This window comes from Oculina patagonica, chromosome 4 (genome assembly GCF_052425735.1).
Source record: "Oculina patagonica isolate OP01 chromosome 4, crgOcupat, whole genome shotgun sequence".
NCBI lineage: Eukaryota > Metazoa > Cnidaria > Anthozoa > Scleractinia > Oculinidae > Oculina > Oculina patagonica.
Genome location: NC_135761.1, coordinates 62,681,146 through 62,702,953, shown reverse-complemented (window position 1 = coordinate 62,702,953; position 21,808 = coordinate 62,681,146). Strand labels below are relative to the sequence as shown.

General features: G+C 38.8%; 2 protein-coding genes across 4 annotated transcripts in view; one reads left to right on the top strand and one right to left on the bottom strand.

Moving 5' to 3' along the window:
- The window catches only part of LOC144651029 (bile acid-CoA:amino acid N-acyltransferase-like), a 50,011-nt gene that overhangs the window by 9,312 nt on the left and 18,891 nt on the right, over positions 1 to 21,808 (bottom strand). The window lies entirely within an intron of this gene.
- Positions 59 to 20,493, top strand: LOC144651013 (uncharacterized). Of its 2 annotated transcripts, XM_078510863.1 has the most exons (6): positions 59 to 162; positions 4,528 to 4,614; positions 5,704 to 6,402; positions 9,441 to 9,824; positions 14,440 to 14,649; positions 15,437 to 20,493. In XM_078510863.1, the coding sequence occupies exons 3-6, from the start codon at positions 5,778 to 5,780 to the stop codon at positions 19,990 to 19,992; spliced, it is 5,775 nt and encodes a 1,924-aa protein (XP_078366989.1). In that variant the 5' UTR covers positions 59 to 162; positions 4,528 to 4,614; positions 5,704 to 5,777; the 3' UTR covers positions 19,993 to 20,493. The 2 variants fall into 2 exon arrangements, with proteins under 2 accessions (XP_078366989.1, XP_078366990.1); XM_078510864.1 differs by lacking the exon at positions 4,528 to 4,614.

Here is a 21,808-nt window from a genome sequence, read left to right as displayed (position 1 = left end):
CTCAGCAACCGTTGGAGTCTGGAACGGGACTGCTTGTTTCTCGGAAATGTGCGAAGACAGACATGCAAGGCGTTTGATGCGTTGGAAAGCCAGTTTGTGATGATTTTTAGACTAAATGTTCACTTAAGCCCGTGTTTTGCTGATCAGGTATAAAGCTGAGAGGTATGTATACACACAGTTACTACAAATGTGTGGTTTTACTTCAGATTAATTTTTCTTTAGTCTCTAAGAAGTCAGATCACTTCCGGCTACTTCCTTCATGAAGCTTTCAATTCAAGATAATAAGCTTGTATTTTCCTGCCCTCAGCTCTTTACGATCATTTGACAGCGTCTGGAATTGTTTTGGCTTCTTGATGGCTTGTTTAAATGAAATTACAGTAGAATCCCGATTTCTCGAACCGAAAATTGTCTCGAGAAATCGGGAGGGGGAAGGGGGGGGGGGCTGGGGGGGGGGGGGGGATTAAACTTACAGAGAAGTACTATCCAAGAAGCGGAAATTGGTTCGAGAAATTGGGAGTTTCGAGTAACCGAGGGTTCGAGGAATCGGATTTCTACTCTGTTTAGTTTTTTGTTAAGTTGGATGGCATCTGGAGTATTTTTTTTATTGTTGACAATATGTTGTTTCAGTTCGAATTCCTGTAAGCTTTTTGTCATGTTCTGTGAGTAATTTTACAACGGAACTCCTGTCTGCCACAATTAACTCTCTTTTGTCTGTAAAATGTTGCTGTTCTTTAATTTTGGATAAGAATTAACAAAGTGAGAGAGTTTGCGGATTGTTTGGTGGTTAAAAAAAATGCAACATGTTATCAAAATGATTAACCCAAAAAATTCAACAAGAAACTTCAAGTAGTTTATAATCTGGCGGTTAATGTTTGACCACTTCTTTTCAGTTCTTTTTTAAAATTGGCTAGAAAGGTCAAAAAGGTACGGCACAGCACAGTAAAAAAGTATTTACAAAAGCAGTCACTTGAGAAACACACAAGTCGTGTTTGCGTGAGTCACGGAGTGTGTGTGAGCTGAATTTCCCTTATCGCATCATCTCTTGCCTTATGCCACATGCCTTGACGGATAAATTTATGCTTAGGCATGCAAATATTTTTTTTTGTTACAATGTTGAATGAAATAAACCCAAACCAGTTGAATGACAATAAAAGGGAGTCCATTTCACGCCAAAATAAAAAGTAGACTGAGGCCATCCCGTTGTATTTCTCTGTTTAGCGTCGTCCGACGACTCAAGTCCGAGTTTTGCACCAGTCAAGAAGTTTGGAGAATTGAACCGAAATTTTCCTGATTACGTCATTTCTTTTTTGATCCACTGATGCATAAACAAATTCCTGTCTGGGCTTGCAAATATTTATTTTGTTCCAAATCTTACATAAAATACATTCAAACCACTTGAATGGCATAAATTGATTTTGGGTTAAAATAAAAGAAGCTTAAAAATCAAGTTCTTGAAGTTTAACTGCTATTTTGTTAGAAAACACAGCTTTCAGTGGCATTTCCGAAGTCGCATGATTGAAAGCACGCAAATAGACATTGCCTGACTACGTGATTCAGCAGGTAATTTCCCCTTGTCCGGCGTGCCCTGACAAATTTTTTGCTGGGTTTGCAATTTCCTTTCGATTCCAAAAATAAACTCAAAAGACTTGCATAACACACGAAAAATAATTCATTTTTCATTTATAAGTAGTTTGGACGTGTCAAATCGCAACGTGATTACTCAGTGCTTGCTCCGAGCCACACGCTTGAATTACAAAATACATATTTCACAAAAAACAGAGCGCAGAGAATTCGTAAATATTTTTAAAATAGATGTATGATTATTTATTACTACAGGCGAGCGATCGCCAATAAACATCAAAACTTGCGTGATCAAGGAGTCCCCTGGGCCCGTGGGTAATCGTTTCATTTTTAATTAGCTTGGACATGTCAAAACACTTCTCGGCTTTGCATTGTAAACATTCAGTGCCCGCTGAATCAAACGGACGAATGACACAAACATACACTTCACACTGAACAGAGAGCAGAGTGTTCATAATACGAGCGATCGCTAAATGAAACATCAAAACTTGCGTGACCGTGGCCAAGGAGTCAGCTGGGCCGCGTGCATCTGGAATGATTTACCGACAAAAAAAACAACAAAATCTGACACAGATTATGAATCGGGCCCAGGCCCCGCCTGATTAATAAGCAGGGCAGCCGTTGAGATTGGAAGGCTTTGATGGTTTGAGGATGGGTGAGCCTTGTGGTGATGTGTTCTAAATCACAAACTGTAGGCGCTGGGAACCAGGCAACCTTTAAACTAATACATAATTCAGGATCATCTTAGCTCAGACCACTCTGTACTATAGTAAAATAACTGTCACATGGATTGTAGCTTAAACATAGGCTTCTTTCCACTTGCCAGTAAAAATACATCATGGTAACACATATACATGTAGCATAGGGTGGCTAGTCTACTCACCAGTTTCAATATCGCTAGCTTTAAGCAGTAGCAGATCTCAGTTTACTATGTTGGCTGATGAGCAAAAATACCCAACATTGTAGCTAAATAAAATGTTTGTTCATTAAGCAAAAATTATTGTCTCCTAAAATTAAATCAAGTGTTTCTGCCACAGAGACTAGGAAGGGTGGAACTGTGGAATGCTATCTAATGCTGTTGCCTGGGGGGGGGTTGTACTCCATGGAATTTTTGGTGGGGATGTGCCACCTGCATCTCCAAATCCAGACCCAGTTTCAAACCAAAAATGCCATTTTACACACCCGTTTTCAGATCTGGCGTCAAAAATCCATTCACATTTTCAGACCTGACCTTGAAAATATACAAATTTTCACACTGGCTAAGTTGTAGTACATGATAAAGCAAAGCATAATGCAGTGCTGAACGGAAGTCAATGTAACAAAGGTGAATAGGTAAAACTTTCTCTCTCACCAGTTACTCGCCCCGGTTGCTGGGAAGAAAAATAAGTTTACCGTATTTTCTCGATTAAACGCCGGGCCCCGAATAAACGCCGGGTCTCCGAGCTAGAGTGGAAAGTAAGCCTTCCAGGCAATTATTCGAGGTGTAATATGCTTTAGGTATGATGGCAAATTACATTCATGTCACAAATAATGATTTAAAACCCTTGTTTAATAAACATTTTGTTCCAATAAACTGCATCATTTAAATAAACGCCGAATCCACAGAGCCAAGTTTGAAATAAACGCCGGGGGCGTTTAATTGAGAAAATACGGTATTAGCTTTCGTGAACGTTCCCCCGATAACCGTACCCAATTTCAGACCAAAATGTTCAAACTCTATATTGTTTTCAGAACAAAACAGCTCAAAAACCATACCCTTTGGGGTGGCACATACCTATATACCTGATACAGGGGAGTACCCCCTCCCCAGGTGGTGTTGCAAGGGAAATCCAAAAATCAGTCAGATGCACAATGAATAAACCACATGGAAATCATATATCCCTGTAGTAAATGTCTACCATCTCATTGGTAATGCGTGGTTCCATACTTCTCCCCTCAAAACCCCCAAAAAGGGATTGGAAAATCCTGCAGGTGGGAGGGATCTCAAAGGCAGAAAACTTTAAGAAAATGTATGAACATTCATTGGAATTTCCAGAGGTGTTGTGGGGACTTAAGGCTGGTTCTCATATGATCACCCCGATCGTCTCTGTCGCCTCTGTCGCTTCAAAAAGTTTGCTTGCGATCGGGGCGATCATATGAGAACTCTACAGAGACGTCTGGTGATCGGGGCAATCTCGATTGCTTCGATCGCCCGTGTTCTATCCAGGCGATCGGTCGCAGACCGCGGCGATCGCGAACGATTATATGAGAACTACTTTTGCAGAGGGAGACGATATAAGCGATCCAAACTGTCCCATGGTGCATCAGTATTACCCAGAACTACGTTTCCGTTTGGCCTCCCTTTTGCTCCTTAGCCGTAAAACGGCAATAACGAGAAGAAAGGAGGCCACGAGGTTTGCTCTTGCATCGAATGCTGCCATAAGCGATATCGGAGTTTTGAAAAAACACATGTGCGTCGAACGGAATAAAATCGAATATTCAGATGTGGGAACAAAGAAAAGATCATGAATTATTATCTTCTTTGATTAACCCTATTTTGCATATACCAGACGATCCGGGCGATCATATGAGAACCCCCTTGATCGCTTCCAATCACTTCGATCGTCTCAGTATTTGCAAACGATCGATGCGATAGAAACGATCGGGGCGATCATGTGAGAACCAGCCTTGAAGGAAAATCCCTTCCGTGGGGGAGGTATGGATAATTTATGGAACTACACAATGCAACACAGAAAAATTATCATTTCAAAATCAAATCAAAACTATATACCGGGTATATATTATTGTTTAAAAAATAATAATTCTGTTTTAGATTTGCACAGTTATGAGTTTTTCAAAATAACACTAATTGTATTACCGGTAACTGCTATCAGCTGTTATCCTTAAAATTTGTACATTTATTGGTTTACCCCGTTACTAATGACTATTTTTCATTTATTTGCACAGTACTTATTAAAATCACTAACACCTTCAAGTCAATTCTGCATCATCTGTGCACAATAATCAGTGAGACTGAATACTTGTTTCTTAAAGGTTAGTTCAGAACTACTGTAATCACTTACAGTGTAAGGTACATGTACACCCTGAGAATAGCACATTAAATTTTGAAAAAAAAAGGTTTTGGAGCGAATAGAGCAGAATGAGTCTTTAGATAACTGCCATGTATATTTTTACTTGATCATGTGTGGCCTAATCAAAGTACAAACTCTTGACCATTCAAACCAAAGAATATGCTTAAAGTCTTACCATAAATTCTTTATCTGAAGTCATGATGCCTTTATCATCAATTATTTCAGTGACAATTGGCCTTTTGAGTCAAACTAGTATAAATTTCCGACTTGGAAATTGTACTGGACATGCTGAAACTTGAATTACTTGATGTGTTCTTGAATAAAGCCTAAATGCTTGGGGCTTTATACAGGTGATGCATTTGTACATGATTATATTAAATGACTCAAAATGTTGTTTTAGACCCCTGTAATGTGGTCTGATATCTCACAATGGACCATATAGCAGGGACGGCAGAGCTACATTACAGAGTAACTTGCAGAAGGTTTGCAGGCCATATTTTACATGTTAATAAAATTTATTTGTCGTTTGTTTGTTTGTTTATTGATTTCTCGTTTGATTCTAATTATTTTATTTATTTATGTACATGTACAACACTTTCTAAATTGGACTCAAATTGTAGGAACCCAATGTTCGCTACAAGTAAAGCGGCAACAAGTAAACTCGAGATGCGATGAACTGTAAACGTCCTTTATTACATGAACAACAGTTCACTGAAATCAAATGCATGAATCTGCTATAAAATAAACCAAAATAATAACTGAATCACAAAGGAAAAGAAAGCTAAATGAAAACCGATTTTTTTCGTGACTTGTTCCGCTAATAAGAAATAAAATATTGCTCAATACTAAACGAAACTCAAACACACTAAAACCATTTACTGCAACTGCAGAATGTATAATCAGCGGCACGTGTCATATATGAAACACTGAAATGTCTACTTCTTAAAATTAATATCCTATTTGAATCAATTCCTAAAATCAAACCAAGTCATACACAAATGATTAGTTACATTACATTGCTAAAAATCCTTTTTTTTTTTCGTTTTTCCAGCCCCTCAAGATGTAAGTTTACCTCGCATTTACAACCAATTACAACAATGATTATTGAAGCAAATTTATAAACTCATGATGATGGTCTCTGATGAGGAGAAGAGATGGCTTGTTGTTGGAATAGCCATGAACAAAGTAGCAGCTCCAGTTTTGCGTGACTTTATCAAACAAGGGATGGACACTCACTATGTTAACCTGGACATATACTGCAGTGGTCTGACCACGCCTTGTACTCTAAAGACACTGACATACCATCAAGTTAATACAGATCCAAGCTTTAAACACTTGAAATTTCAGAATGTTAACAACAACCTGCATTTACATGGCAAACATAAACCGCTCTACAACTACAATATCAACAATTCAGTCGACTTGGCCAAGTTGTTTCTGCCAGATTATCTTGCTGAATTTTCAGCCTTTGATGAGTCACTGGACATGAGTGCCATTCTTCGTCTCTTGGGATATAACAAGCCTGCGGCTATTTTCCACTCCCCAATTCCATTGACTTCTATTCAGAATTCAGCTGATGATGTCAGGGATAATGTCAGGAACAAATGGGGCCATTGTAATGTCACTGACTGGACTGAAGCCTTCTTTAATGATTGTTTCTTCAAGCTAGAGACCTTGGTGAAAAGCCTGGGGTTGACTGCTGGTATGGAGAAGACCACTTTAGATCAACTTTCTGACTGGGAAACAAAGGGTAACTATAATAAAACTTAGCTTTAGAACATTTTTCATTATAAACTTTAATTAAGGATTTACTAAGTGATTCCTAAATAAATTTTAAATTTTCAATATCAGAGTTCAATTACCCCTAGGTGTTGAGAAAAATCGCTGATTCCACTTGCAATTTTATTTTCTTTAACAAATCTTTGCATAAGTACTTATGCATAATTTATTCCTTGTCCTTGAATTTTTAAGTCCTTGCCATTTTTCCCTATTCAATCAGTGTCTGTCTGGGTAAATACAATCATTTTAACAAGTGAAATATTCCCGCCAAAAAAGTAATTCTCTGATTCAATTTTAAAATGTTGAACTGAAATAATGGAAATCATTACTTCAACTGTAATTTCTCTTGAATAGAACATTTAAATGATAATATCAGATATATGTAGAGGCCATGATTGAATGGTTGAGATTAAATCATTATAATATTTCAGTTTAATGATCTTGTGAAATTCGAGTCAAAAAATCCTATTGCATTGGATCGGGAAAGAAATAGTAATTATTTTAGTGCAACACTGACTAAAAAGGGCCACAGATCACGATTTTAGGTAACTTGTCTGATCTGTGCATTTTGTGTACAGAAAGCTGGCGATTCCGGTGTCGAAAGAAATTACATCCAATTCCCAAACAATCTAGAACCACAAACTGATCCTTTTAGCAAAACCTGACTTAAGTAGCAGATGTCTCTTACATGTATCACATGTTCATATCTAGACCCCCCCCCCCCACAGGGGACTGACAACTGATGACAAACATGTAGCACTGCTAAACTTTATCCAGTGTCTCTGGTTAGATGTTACTTGTGTGATAGAAATTGAATTTGAACCTGCTCACACTTTCATTGGAGTCGCCAATAGAGTTTTTGCTTACATGCTGTGTGATTTTTGTCAACTTTGGTGTGTACTCTGATCCTTGTTCCACTCATGCTTGAATGAACATTGATGAGACTTCAACCCTCTACATGTCCTAACCTAATTTAAGGTGGCCCGTAACAGTTAAGTCAGATTAGACATGCCTGTCTTTGGTATTCCATCACAGCTATACCAATAATGTTAAGAATAATCTTTTAGCACAAACGTAAACAAGATTTACCAATGAACATGTATGTATGTATGTAACAATTTGAGGTCATAGTGATGTCAAACTCTGTTTCCATGGTAGCATCATATATGGTTAAAGTTACACTATTTTGGCCCTTTCAAGGCTAACTCAAAAACTACTTAGTGAAAGTTTTTCTTTTTCACATAATTATTATTTTTATCCAACCGACATAATAAACATTTTTGCAAAATTTTAAAGAAATCTGTCAAAAGTATTCGGTGCTACGTCACTTTTGCATAAATTTAAGGTGGCTCTGAACATTTCTGACAATTTTTTTTAAAAAACTGTCAGATTGTTTCGTTTGGCCTTTAGACAAAAATATACGAAAAACAAAAACTTTTACCGTCTAGTTTTAGACTAATTAGCCTCAAACGGTCAATAATAAGGTATCTTTGACTACTTCTGTAGTTGCCATGGCAACAAATTTTGACGTCACAGTGACTCCAAATTGTTCATTAGTAAAACCTTTACAAGGATGCACTGAAAGTTAAACCTCAACATTGCAGGTGTACCAGCAGTAGAGTGCCAAAGACGGGAATATCTAAACTATTATGAGCCACCTTATAGACCCAGTTTAAGTAGCAACCAATCAGAGTCATAATGAGGACCTCTTCCTCTTGGCAAGTAGAAATGAACAGGGAACAAGAGAATATTGTATTAAGCTGTACAGAAGAGAGAAGGCAATCTATCTGGAGTTTTTATTATTGCAGTGTTTTTGCATCCTGCTGCACTTCATTTTATCCACCTTAGGGTTCCACAGCTCAAAGCTTACTGCCCCTATCACACCTTCCACCCTTGCCACACTCCATCCCTACTGACCGGGCGGTCACTGACCCCTTTGGCATCCTGTCCTCTTCCACTCTCACCACGCCCTATTCCCTGTCATACTGTCGTACTGCATCCCATCCATGACAATCCCTACAGCACTACACCCTATACAACACATCTCTTACCACGGCCGAGGTTGCCAAATTACCAAGTTAGGATTTCGAGTTGAATTTCAAGTTAGATTTTCGAGTTGGATTTTTTGCCAGGATTTCCCGGTTTGCTGTGGTTAGCTCCACTGCTGTTTGCTAGATATGTTTATGCTAACAGCATAGATACTTTACAAATTGGGTTTATTCTCGGTCAGTACCAAATTCAACTCGAAAATCTTACTCGAAATCCAACTCATTCATCTGCTACCGAGGCGCTCCAACAGCTTGGCTGGGATAATTTAATGGAAAGAAGAAGACTTCATAGATTAATTTTGTTTTTTAAGGCATTAAATGGCTTGATTGACTGGGATTTTAATATTTATAGCTTTAAAGACATTCATAATTATAATACTCGTGGACGAAATGACATTTGTAGGCCCAAGTCATGTCGCTCCTGGGGCCAGAACCGTTTTATTAATCAAGCTGCTCACGAATGGAACATTTTACCCGACAAAGCAAAAAGCGCATTTGACATTTTAACTTTTAAAAGACATATTAGAAGTATTTGATAAGTTTTTTAATTTCTTATATTCATTTTTTAAAATTTAACTTTTTACATCTTCTATTTTTAATATTCACTTTTTAACCATTTTTATCATATTTGTTATTTATTTTATGCAGGGCCCCACTGAAAACCACCTTTTTGTGACGTGGGCTCCCTGCTAAAATATCTTTATTATTATTATTATTATTATTATTATTATTATTATTATTATTATTATTATTATTATTATTATTATTATTATTATTATTATTATTATTATTATTACTCGAAAATCCAACTCAAGGTCCAACTCGAAATCCTAACTCAGTAGTTGGTCTGTCTCTCTTAGCCTACCCCTTACCAAACCCATGTTGTAATCAGCCGTTCAAAAACGAAACAAAAACATGAACTTGCGCTTTGTGGTGCTATAAATATTTTTTTTATTTCTAGGTTGCCAGCTGTGTATGGGGCATGCTGTGGATCAAAACCTCCTTTCTCTGGTGCAACAAGATGTTAAAGAACTCATTAAGAAGTTCACGAAAACGGACGCAGAACAAACAGCCATTCAAGAATCACTGGCACAGCAGAGAAGAGAACAAATTGAAATTCAATCTTCAACAAAATTTCAACTGGAGGAACATGATGAGCAGTTGAAAGCAGTGCTGAAATGGAAAGAACAGCAGATAAAAGAGAGTGAAGAAATATTGAAAAAACTTGAGTCAGTTGAGAAAACCCTCCATGAAGAATTGTTGTCACGAGTTCAAGGAGTGGAAATGGGACTTGCTGAGACAAATGGGAAAGTGGAACGACTGGAGCAAGGGCTCGCCAAGACAGGTGACATAGTAGAACAGCTAGAGCAAGGGTTTGCAAAGACAGATGACACATAAAAGACAGATTACCACACACTTGATGATTTCGACATTGCTGATCCTGGCAGTATGCAGGACGCGTGTCACATATCAACTTAGTAAATGGCCCAGCTCACAACGAGTCTCTCGTAGCTCAGTCGGTTAGAGCGCCTAACTAGTATCTTTGAGGCCATGGGTTTGTAAAAAAAAAATGTAAATACAATTTTAACAGGGCGTCTCCTTTATTTCCGACCATCGATTTTGGTTCGAGAATTCGAATTGTCTCATTTGCTGGGATTTTAAAGCCTTTACCTAGTTAAGCTATAAAATGAGTTTCATTTGATTTAAAATTCTTATTTGTATTTTTTAGGATTTATCGAAGTTTGGTCCGATCCACAGCAATTACGAGCTTTCCGAAACGGTTAAAATAGCACATATTGCAATTGCTCTCAAAAAATAAATATTCACTTAAAAGATCCAGTTCTTTTTGTAAACTATGGACTCATCATTGTAGTTTATTTAGCAATGTTTCAATTATGATTCCTTCTGGTTTCTTCATAGGCCAAAAGAAGATTTCCGACCCCCCCTAATCCAGCTTTGAACGAAACACGGAAATAGCCCAACTTTGAAGGCAAATTTAAAAAATGTGGCACCTGCTTGAGACTACTTAATTACATGAAAGGAATCTATAAATGACCCTTTCTTAAAAACAATAATAAAATTTGTCAGCACACCAAGTCTGCAAAGCTGACAACCGCTTAAAATTCAGGAAATTTTCAAAATTAAAAAGTAACGAACACCTCGTCTTTACACATTCTTCGGATAAATTTGCATACTAAAACCTCATAAGGTCTCTTACCTGGCTTTAAAATGTCTGTTCCGGTCTTTACAGTCATCTCTGAATTCTAGGTAACTTCAAAACTAATAGCTTTTTCCTCCAGCTGTAGGTTTGTACACGTTTAGAACCAGTTGCATCTTCGTAGCGTGACTGTCACATCGCAACAAAGAAGCGTGGAAGTTCTTTGTATCGCTGATCGTAGTGTTGCTCAAAGCCGCTTTTGATCGGGCATATTCCTCTTAAAACGTTTCCAGGGACATGTTAAAGATTAGTGTTACCACGCATATAAGTAGAAAATGGTGAGCCGAGATCGATAAATGTTACCGCCATCTTGTGTTTACAACAGGTGTATTCGTTCCCAGTCTCCTAGGAGCTTAACATTTCATTCAGCCTGACACTTTTTGAAAGGCACAGTAAGAGATATGAAATATCTAAGATCCGTTAACAGGGTTCATAATAAAACAGTACTAAAGCCTTCACTGGTAAAAAAAAAAATTCGTTAAAAATTTTATCGGTCGTAAAATACTGTATTGTATACCGATCAGTATAAAACATGGACGGACTACGGACTACGGACTGGGTATAAAACACGGACTGAGGTATAAAATACGGGCTCAAACTGTGGACTAGGTATAAAACACGGACTACGGTATAAAATGCGGACTAAGCATATAAAAGCGAACCACTGCTAGAAATAACGAAAACACATCAAGGATGTACATACGTGAGCATAAAATTATTGTTTACGCAAAACTGTGCAGGTGACCTCATGTAACGCAACGGCTTTATGTGACCTTTGTCGGATCGTATTACGTTGATGTTTGTTATCGAAGAGAGTAAATAAATATTGGTCAGAGTTAACCGTTTCGTCGTCCGTTGAACTTCGTAGGGATTCACCCCGAACAATTGTGATCTTCCTCGGCAAAGTACCTTAAAGTCAAAACAAGCTACCTGACAGTTTACGGAGCCCCTTACAGTCAAAACAACTGAAGGGTTTTTTTCTCGTTCCAATCGTTGTTTCAATGTTCAGGGATTTGATTTTTTTTTCTGCAATATTATTTTCGCTGCTGCACCAACATACTAAGGCCCCATTTACATGGAAAGAGGATGATCCTAGCACTAGGATCATCCTCCTTTCATGTAAAATAAAATGATCCTAGTGATAGGATCATCCTAGTACTAGGATCATCCGAGCGCCATATGTTTTCACCTTTCAGTTTACATGTGAAGGGTTGTATTTGGCCCTAGCGCTAGGATCATCCTAGTGCTAGGACCATCCTATCTGAGATGAGGGATGATCCTAGCACTAGGATGCAACCCTTCACATGTAAACTGAAAGCTGAAAACATATGGCGCTAGGATGATCCTAGTAATAGGATGATCCTATCACTAGGATCATTTTATTTTACATGAAAGGAGGATGATCCTAGTGCTAGGATCATCCTCTTTCCATGTAAATGGGGCCTAACACACAGTTTGTTTTCACGTTTAGCCATTCGCTTATTTCAACACTTCCATGATAGCAAAAAAAAAAGCACGAAATTTTGATGTAGTGAAGAGGCTAAAAAAAATTCTACTGGCAGAAGAGAAACATACGTGGAAAAAACGCCTGACCCGGTTTTCATTGTCATGCAAATAAGGGTTGTTTGTCAAATACTCACGTGCCTGCCGCTTGAGGCATATACAGTTGAATCACGATATCTTGAGCCTTCAAGAGAAATCGAAAAAGGGTTCGAGATATCGTGAGTTTGAGTTAGCGAGGGTAATATTAGTATAAAAAAACTTGGAGGGGAATCGGAGAAGGTTCGAGTTTAGCAGGAGGTTCGAGTTATCGAGATTTAACAGAACTGTAATGAAATCAACAACATTTTGAGTTTTGATTCGAGTCTCCACTACACGACTAAAACTCCAAGAATGAAAGACTAAAGCAAAGGAAAAAAAAAACAAATTTTAAGTGTCTCACAATTGGAGGAAATTTTAAGGTGTTTTGACAGTACTTTGGCGTAACCTACGAGCAGGCTTTCTGCAGGAAAAAGGCTAACTTTTTCAAGTAAGTCAACTTACAGCCTTGTTTCTTGTTATTTTGACCATCAGGTCATGTTTGTAAGCAGTTTGCATGCTTAGTCCGCATTTTATACTGTAGTCCGTATTTTACACCTAGTCCGCAGTTTGAGTCCGTATTTTATACCTCAGTCCGTGTTTTATACCCAGTTCGTAGTCAGTAGCCGCAGTCCGTGTTTAATACTGACCGGTTTACAATATAGTATTTTACGACTGATAAAATCTTTAAGGAATTGCCTTTAACCAGAAACATAACTCTTGTTTTTTGTTGTTTTTAAAAAATTTCAGTTTTCTTTTCAAACTCTTTCCTTCTCTTCCCTTAGTTTTCTTCCCTTCCTTTTATTATGATCTGGCTGGCTAGCTGGCTGCCAAAAACTTATAATTTATTTTCTTTTACCAGTGAACACTTTAGTACTGTTTTATTATGACCCTGTTAACGGATCTTAGATATTTCATATCTCCTACTGTCTCTTTGAAAAAGTGTCAGGCTGAATGAAATGTTAAGCTCCTAGGAGACTGGGAACGAATACACCTGTTGTAAACACAAGATGGCGGTAACATTTATCGATCTCGGCTCACCATTTTCTACTTATATGCGTGGTAACACTAATCTTTAACATGTCCCTGGAAACGTTTTAAGAGGAATATGCCCGATCAAAAGCGGCTTTGAGCAACACTACGATCAGCGATACAAAGAACTTCCACGCTTCTTTGTTGCGATGTGACAGTCACGCTACGAAGATGCAACTGGTTCTAAACGTGTACAAACCTACAGCTGGAGGAAAAAGCTATTAGTTTTGAAGTTACCTAGAATTCAGAGATGACTGTAAAGACCGGAACAGACATTTTAAAGCCAGGTAAGAGACCTTATGAGGTTTTAATATGCAAATTTATCCGAAGAATGTGTAAAGACGAGGTGTTCGTTATTTTTTAATTTTGAAAATTTCCTGAATTTTAAGCGGTTGTCAGTTTTAGCAGACTTAGTGTGCTGACAAATTTTATTCTTGTTTTTAAGAAAGGGTCATTTATAGATTCCTTTCATGTAATTAAGTAGTCTCAAGCAGGTGCCACATTTTTTAAATTTGCCTTCAAAGTTGGGCTATTTCCGTGTTTCGTTCAAAGCTGGATTAGGGGGGGGGGGGGTCGGAAATCTTCTTTTGGCCTATGAAGAAACCAGAAGGAATCATAATTGAAACATTGCTAAATAAACTACACTGATGAGTCCATAGTTTACAAGAAGAACTGGATCTTTTAAGTGAATATTTATTTTTTGAGAGCAGTTGCAATATGTGCTATTTTAACCGTTTCGGAAGGCGCGTAATTGCTGTGGATCGGACCAAACTTCGATAAATCCTAAAAAAAAACAAATAAGAATTTTAAATCAAATGAAACCCATTTTATAGCTTAACTAGGTAAAGGCTTTAAAATCCCAGCAAATGAGACAATTCGAATTTTCGAACCAAAATCGATGGTCGGAAATAAAGGAGACGCCCTTTAAAAAGTCCATACGCAGGACGAGGTTACCCTCAGTGTCCGAGCCAGAGGCTCATGTATAAGACGTAAGACTGTTAAAGATCGAATTCTGACGGGTTTGATTCCCGTCAGAATTTTTCTTTGTCCCATGCTCGTGTCATTGTTTAAAAATTCATCTTCATTATTTATCACCGAGCTTAAAATTTACCATCTTTATTATTTACTACAGATGACAAAGTTGAACAACTAAAGCAGGGGTTTGCCAAGACAGATGACAAAGTGGAACAACTGGAGCAAGGGTTAGCTAAGACAAATGATAATGTAGAACAGCTACAGCATGGCTTTGCTAAAGTAGTAAAAGATGTGTCTGAGACAGGCGACAAAGTCAAACAACTTGAGCATGAAGTCAGAAGTCACAGGATCAAGGAAAACAATTCAGGTAAGTTTAATTTGTAATTTTTAATACAAAGAAACAAGCAGATTTCATTTCGACAGTTGCAGTTCAGATTGCTAAAATCAAGTTGTTCACAAGACGTGGAAGACGTAATTGTTGTAAATAAGAACGAAACAAATAAACCAAGTAATTTAAAGTATAACGTGTAGGAATTTACGGAATTTACGGAAAACCATAAGAATAATATAATGATTACTTTTAGGTTCTTTAAAAGGCCAAAACAGCGACTGTTTGACCGTTTCTCCTGCTAAATGTTACTCTCTAGATTTCGTCTTTTTATAATTTTTGTCTAGTTTAGAGCTTAGTGTAAGACACAACTGATTGCTTCAAGCCAATGATATCTTCAACGGGAATCTTTAAAACACTTTTTGATAAAATTCTCTGTTTTTAAATGAACGTGAATTTTACATTTATTTATTTGTCACTGTTATTTGTAATCCTTGCTAAATCAACTCCTTTTTCAAGCCGATCACAATCTTTGAAAACTTTTAGTAACTGGAAGCCATTTGAGCAATGCAACAACTGTGTCTGCCAATCAATAGGCCTTATTCGTATTCTCGATATTGGACTGGAAGTAGCTTGCAATGGAGGCCCATGCGGGTAATCTTTTCAAATGCAAATAACATGAGGCTGTTTTTAATGATATTCCCCCGCATGAGCCTCCATTGCAAGCTAGTTCCAGTCCAATACCGAGAATACGAATAAGGCCTATTAACATGTTTATTTACTTATCGTTGCTTTCTTCATTGCTGTTATTTTTTTATCTCATCAGATGCTTCTCCTGTGGATACTTTTGATGTAAAAGCCTGTCAGAAGAAGCTGGCGAAGCATTATCAAAGAACAGCCAAGGTGCCCACCACTGTGTGGTCCTCAGCATTTCAGTTGGACCTTGACCAGATCTACACTCGACTGTCCTGGGTGAAAGGTGAACAGACCCCAGCTGGGTTATCACAAGAGGAATTGAGCCATTACACTCAAATTTTCACTGAGAAAACCAAGAACGGAGCTGTGCCAAAGAGGATCCTCGTGCAAGGGGAGACTGGAATTGGAAAAACTACTTTCGTTAAAAGGCTGCTTGTGGATTGGTCAAATCTTGAAGAGGCAAAGATGGACGAGGAACAGAAAGAAGCACTGAAAAAGTTTAACCTCTTAGTGTCTATTAATCTCAAAGATGTATCCAAGTGCCAGACGTTAAGGGAAGTCATAAGTTGCTCACGTCTTTTTCCAGAAGATGAGGAACAATCAGTAGATGATCTCCTCAGTTACATCCGTAAGAACCAAGACAAAGTTCTTTTTGTATTTGATGGCTACGATGAGTATCGTACCGGAAGCGAAGCAGAAGAAAAGTACGGCAGCAGAAGCAGCTCTCCAATCAACGAAATATTCCGCGGGAATATTTTGAGAGACTGTACTGTCCTGTTAACCACTCGATCTTCAAGAGCTGATGAGATACGAGAATCTTCCGACATACAGGCTGAGATTACCGGTTTTAATATCTCCGATAGAAAGGAGTTTATGGCAAAAGTTCTGGATAGCGAAACGCAGGTAGCTGATCTGTTGCAGTTTCTTTGCAAGAGTAAGATGGAAGACCTAGCAAGAGTTCCATTGCTGACTCTCTTTTTCTGCTTATTGTGGAAGGAAGAAAAGGAAACTTTGATTGAGCTCATTGAAAGTAAAACCAAATTGTATCAGGAAATTGTGGAGCACATTGTCCAGCACAGCCACAGAAAACACTTTTCTTCCCAGGTGTTGAAGCGAAAAGAAGAAAATTACAAAGAGATCCTTGCTGAAATGGGAAAGGTTGCTTTGGCAGGTCTTCTGAAAGGCGATTTGGTATTCAAGTTTGGTCAACTGCCCGAGAAAGTGCGTGGTAAAGAAAGTCTCATTATTGGTCTTCTTCAATTGTCTGAGTACGGACCAGGCTTAAAACCAATGGAGATGGTATCCTTTATCCACAAGAGCATACAAGAATACTTAGCGGCATGGTACATAACCTACAGATGTGTCCCTGAAGGAAGTCTCGGTGGAATTGAACAACATGCCCGCACCTTGGAGGATTGTCAGGCCTTGGAGAATGTTTTCCAGTTCGTTTGTGGTTTGTCTGACGATGGAGCAGTGAAGGTTCTCGAACACCTGAAATCAGTCAGAATCTCTGACCCAACACTGGACTTATCAAAGTTAATACCAGATATACAAAACGAGACAAATGTACCACTGTGTGACTTCACTGATAGGCAGGAGAGCTTTAGTTACCTGGTTTACGATTCCTTCCGAGAAGTTCAATCAAAAGCTGAACTCATAAGTCATTGTTTTGATTGCACTGGTGGAGTCATCCGTGTCACCAGCAACAGACCACTTCCTGAAATTTTGCCAAAAGTGAACGATGTAACTAAACTATCCATTTTCGGTACTTTTATTTTTAAATTCAGTTCGATCGATGGGTACTCTGAACATTCAATACTGTACAAGTTGGTGAAACGTCTCGACTGTTTGCTGTTTTCTGAGAGCTGTAAAGACCCCACATTTGGAGACTTTGTAAGAAAGTTTAAGACCGTACAAGTTTTTCCTGATAGCTCTTTTATTTCCATCCTTTCTTTCCGTAATGATCAGTTTCAGTTTTACATAACAGATTTGATACTGCGCTGTGGTGACCATGTCAGATTATTTACAGAGACAACTGCTGATTCTGTTTCATCTCCCTCTCCAAATGTGTGTTCAGAGATGTCATATTTGAAATTTCTAACATCTCTACAATATTGTTATCAGCTAAGCGACCAACAAGGGAAAGCTCTTGGTGCAGCTATTCGAAATTGCAAACATTTAAAAAGGATTGAAGTTACACAGAGCGATGACTCCGTATGTGACCTTTTGGAACATGTACAAAACCCCAGTAAGTGTTCTTTGAAGATTGGCGTTGCGAACGATTTTTGCTGTCATTTGACATCAGCTGGAGCAGTGAAGCTTGCCACTTTGTTACCAAGATTTGATAACATCATTACTCTTAACCTTGGCTTGAATGATTGTTGTTCTGTTGCAGTGGAGACACTGGTTACTAGTATCACACACAAGGCTCTTGAGGGATTGGTCCTGAGTGGAATGAGACTGACTCCAGCAGCAGCCACAGCGCTCGGTCGGTCACTTCCTCAAATGACGACCCTAACAGTACTCAAGTTAACTGGAGTGGATGAAAGCATTGTCCAAGCTTATGAAATCGAGGCGCTGTTTGGTGAATTTAACAAAGCATTGCCTTTGAGTGAGCTTGCTTTCAGTATTTTCACCGTGAAAGGTTCTCTGGCTCCACTCACTAAAAGCTTACAGTTCTTTCCCGATTTGAAGAAGGTAAAACTTGAAAACTTAAACATGGATGAACACGATCAGTGTGGTCTGTTGGAGAGCTTGAAATTCATTCCTAACCTGAGGGCACTGAGCGTACAAGATGAACCACTGGGTCACGCACATTGCTGCACTGTAGAAGTTAACACAGTCGGTAGTTTCGCGCAGGGGACGTACAAGGAACTGAAACTGCATGGAATAAGCCTGACACGAACAGTAGCCGAGGCGCTCGGTCGGTCCCTGCCTGAATTGCCCTTACTGGAACTCAAGTTAACTGGGGTGGATGGAAGTATTTTGCAAGCTGAGGAAATGGAGGCACTGGTTGGCGGATTAAACAACACGTTTCCCAATTTGAGAACGTTAAAGCTTGAAAAGTTAAAGATGGATGAGCGTGACCAGTGTGGTCTGCTGGAGAGTTTTAGACTTATTCCTAATCTGACGGCACTGAGCGTACAATGCAAACCACTGGGTCACGCAGATTGCTGTATAGTGGAATTACACAGAGACGACATTTTTGAACATAGGACTTCCAAGAGTTTAAAACTGTATGGAATACGCCTGACACCAGCAGCCGGAGCGGCGCTTGGTCGGTTACTTCCTGAAATTTCATCCTTGAACTCAATTGAGATAATAGGAGAAGGTAATGGCAACATATTGCAAGATAAGGAAATAGAGGCCCTTTTTGGCGGATTCAACAAACTATTGCCTTTGTATAATCTTATTTTCCGTGGTTTCAGCGTGGAAAGCAGTATTGCAGCAGTCACCAAAAGCTTCCGTTTCTTTCCCTATTTGAAAGAGCTGCATCTTGAAGAGTTCAACATGGATGACCATAACTTGCGTGAATTGTTTGCGAACTTAAGAGTCATTTCTAATCTGAGGGAACTGAGGGTACACAGCACAAATCTGGCTCACGCAGATTTCTGCACGGTAGAAGTAAACCCTATCGGTAGATTCATACTCAATGATCTCGTGGAACTGGCACTACATGGTCTAAGCCTGACACCAGCTACTGCCACGGCGCTCGGTCAGTCAATTCCTGAAATGTTGTCCTTAGAAGTACTTGTGCTAAGTGGAAGTATTTTACAAGATGTAGAAATGAAGGTGCTGTTTGGTGGAATTAACAAAAAATTGCCTTTGGAGTACCTTACTGTCAATCTTTTCAAGGTTAGAGGTTGTCTCGCTCCACTCACTAAAAGCTTCCGCTTTTTCCCGAAGTTGAGAGTGTTAGATCTTGGAGATTTTAACATGGATGAACATAATTTGTGCCGTCTCCTGGAGGGCTTAAGGTTCATTTCTAATCTGGAGGAACTAAGCGTAGAGGGCAATCCTCTGGTTCACACAGATTGCTGCTGCACAGCAGAAGTAAGCACAGTCAGAGGTTTCATACTCAAGGATCTCTTGTCACTAACACTTAAGGATATAATCTTGACTCCAGCTACTGCCGCGGCGCTTGGTCAGTCACTTCCTGAAATGTCGTCCCTAAAACGAGTTGTGCTAATTGGGGTGCATAAAAGTATTTTGCAACTTGATCACATGGAGGCGCTGTTTGGCGGAATCAACAAAACATTGCCTTTGGAGTACCTTGTTTTTCGTGGTTTCAACGTGAGAGGCTGTTTGGCTCCACTCACGAACAGCTTTTGCTTCCTTCCCAGTTTGAAAGATTTGTCGCTTAGAGAGTTAAATATGGATGCACATGACTTGCATGGTCTGCTGGAGAGCTTTCGATTCATTTCCAACTTGAAGATGCTGGACCTGTCAAGCAATCCACTGGGACACGCAGTAACATCGATTGTGCCACACATCAGAAACTTGCCGGTACTATCGGAACTTTACCTTCACGAAACGTGCTCTAACGAAGATTTGAGTTATGTCAAAAAAGCACTACCTCACATTCGTTTTAGCTTTTCTTTTTTGCACTGGCGAATTGAGCAATTAAGAGCCTACCTCAATTTTTTTTCAGAGATACCTTCTGGTGAGTCGATCAACGTGTTATGATTTTTTTCTTTAAGAGCTATCTTTGTTTGGCAGAAAAAAATAAAAACTGTCACGCCCGCCGACTGCCATGAAATGGTCGAATTTCATACCACGATTAAGAGCATAAGAATGATGCTGCTCACAAGCGCAAAATAAAGCAGACTTCTCTCGATTTTGTGTATTTGTTAAGGAGGCATTTACAAATGATTTGAGTCTAAGAACAGTATTACAAAGATCGATTTGAATATCTAGAGCCTGTTTAAAAATTACAAAAATTTGATTGCCTAAAAATCTCATTTTGGAGCATTTTTTCAAAGAACTCTTTTCCTATGCGGTATAACTCGGAATTTTCGTTATATTAAGGCGTAGCGAAATTATTTTGCTCTGAGAAGAAAGCCCTTAGCTTACTCTACAAGGCGACATAATTTTAATTGGCTGTGACGTCATATGAGGTCACGTGACGTCATAAGAGCCGCCATCTTGGATCCGCCATCCTGAATTTCAACATTTTCTTAGAAAGTCACAAAATAACGGAAATTGATGCAAAATCAAGCTAGAATGCTTATGGAATGCAAAAATAAACAAATCTTGCACTTCTGTTTTAAAAACCTGGAAAAAATCAAGAAAAATGTTAAAAATGACGATTTTTGGCAAGACATGCTTGTATTTATGACGTTGCCATGGCAACGTCATATACCATGGACACATGGTTGACATATCAAAATTTCCGCAAAGGATGAATGAACAGCTACCGAAAGTTTCAGCATTGTAGGGTAAATGCTTTTTTCAAAATTTGGAAAAAACCTTACGGGGGGGGGGGGGGGGTGGCATCCACCCCCCTTGTACGTCCGAGGGTTAAGACTTGGGTTTTAAACACGGACACTGCCTATATAAGGAACCTTGGACTGGGCGAGCCGTCAGTCATTTCACTCTAGACACCGACCCGTCAACATCAACCCGAAAGCAATGTGCTGTTTTAGCTGGTAGTATCGCAAGTTACCGAGCGTAGAACGCCTGAATCTTGGGAGAGATATATATTTCTTTCAATTTTTTTTTTTTATATACTTAGTTCTATCCTTTTAGTTCCAGTTCAAATGTTCACCTCGGTTTGCGCGGCACAACAACGTGAAATTATGTCTGGGCGCTTTGAAAATTAGAAACGGTTGCTTCAATTTGTTACTTTGCAAGTATAATTGTATATGTGGGCTGCTTTTCCCTTGTCGATTGAGTATTTTGCGAAAACAAACTAATTTCCCTTTGAAAATTCCAACACTCGCGGTTTGAGGTCTATAATCGTTTGAATTCAAATAAACGGCACGAAGTAAGCCCAGAACCCAGAAAGGTCAAGAAAGCAATTTGATTCCCCTTGATTCATTCTGTTTCTGCAGGAATCTATAAACACCTTTGAACCTCAAATATTTTGAGGTGGCAAATAAATCCGAACTTCAAAGTTGTAAAGAATCTTTTTACTATATAATACTCCTATATATACTCAGGAGCAAGCAAAACTATACTGTTATAAATCAATAATATTTAGAAAGACCTTAGTTGTAAACTGTGATGCGATATGCGACAAAAATCTTCACCAGACACAATGCAGATAATTTCATTGAACACTTTCAGTATGAAATCGAAATGGTTTGTATTACTGTACCTCGATCATGTATCTAAAAATCCACCTCAGTGAAACACCCTGGTGTAATTCAGGCTATAGGCAGTCGATACAAAGATTTTCCCCCTGGGTCGATACAGCATATCCGCCGATACAGCTTGGGTCGATACAGCAAACGTCAGTCGCAGAGCGCACATTCAACGCATAAACGTTCCACTACAAATG

Coding starts and splice junctions, on each gene's coding strand:
- LOC144651013 (XM_078510864.1), top strand. CDS start 5,778: ATGATGATGGTCTCTGATGAGGAGAAGAGATGGCTTGTTGTTGGAATA. Junction 9,825..14,439: donor GCAAGGGCTCGCCAAGACAG/GTGACATAGTAG, acceptor TATTTACTACAG/ATGACAAAGTTGAACAACTA. Junction 14,650..15,436: donor GATCAAGGAAAACAATTCAG/GTAAGTTTAATT, acceptor TTATCTCATCAG/ATGCTTCTCCTGTGGATACT.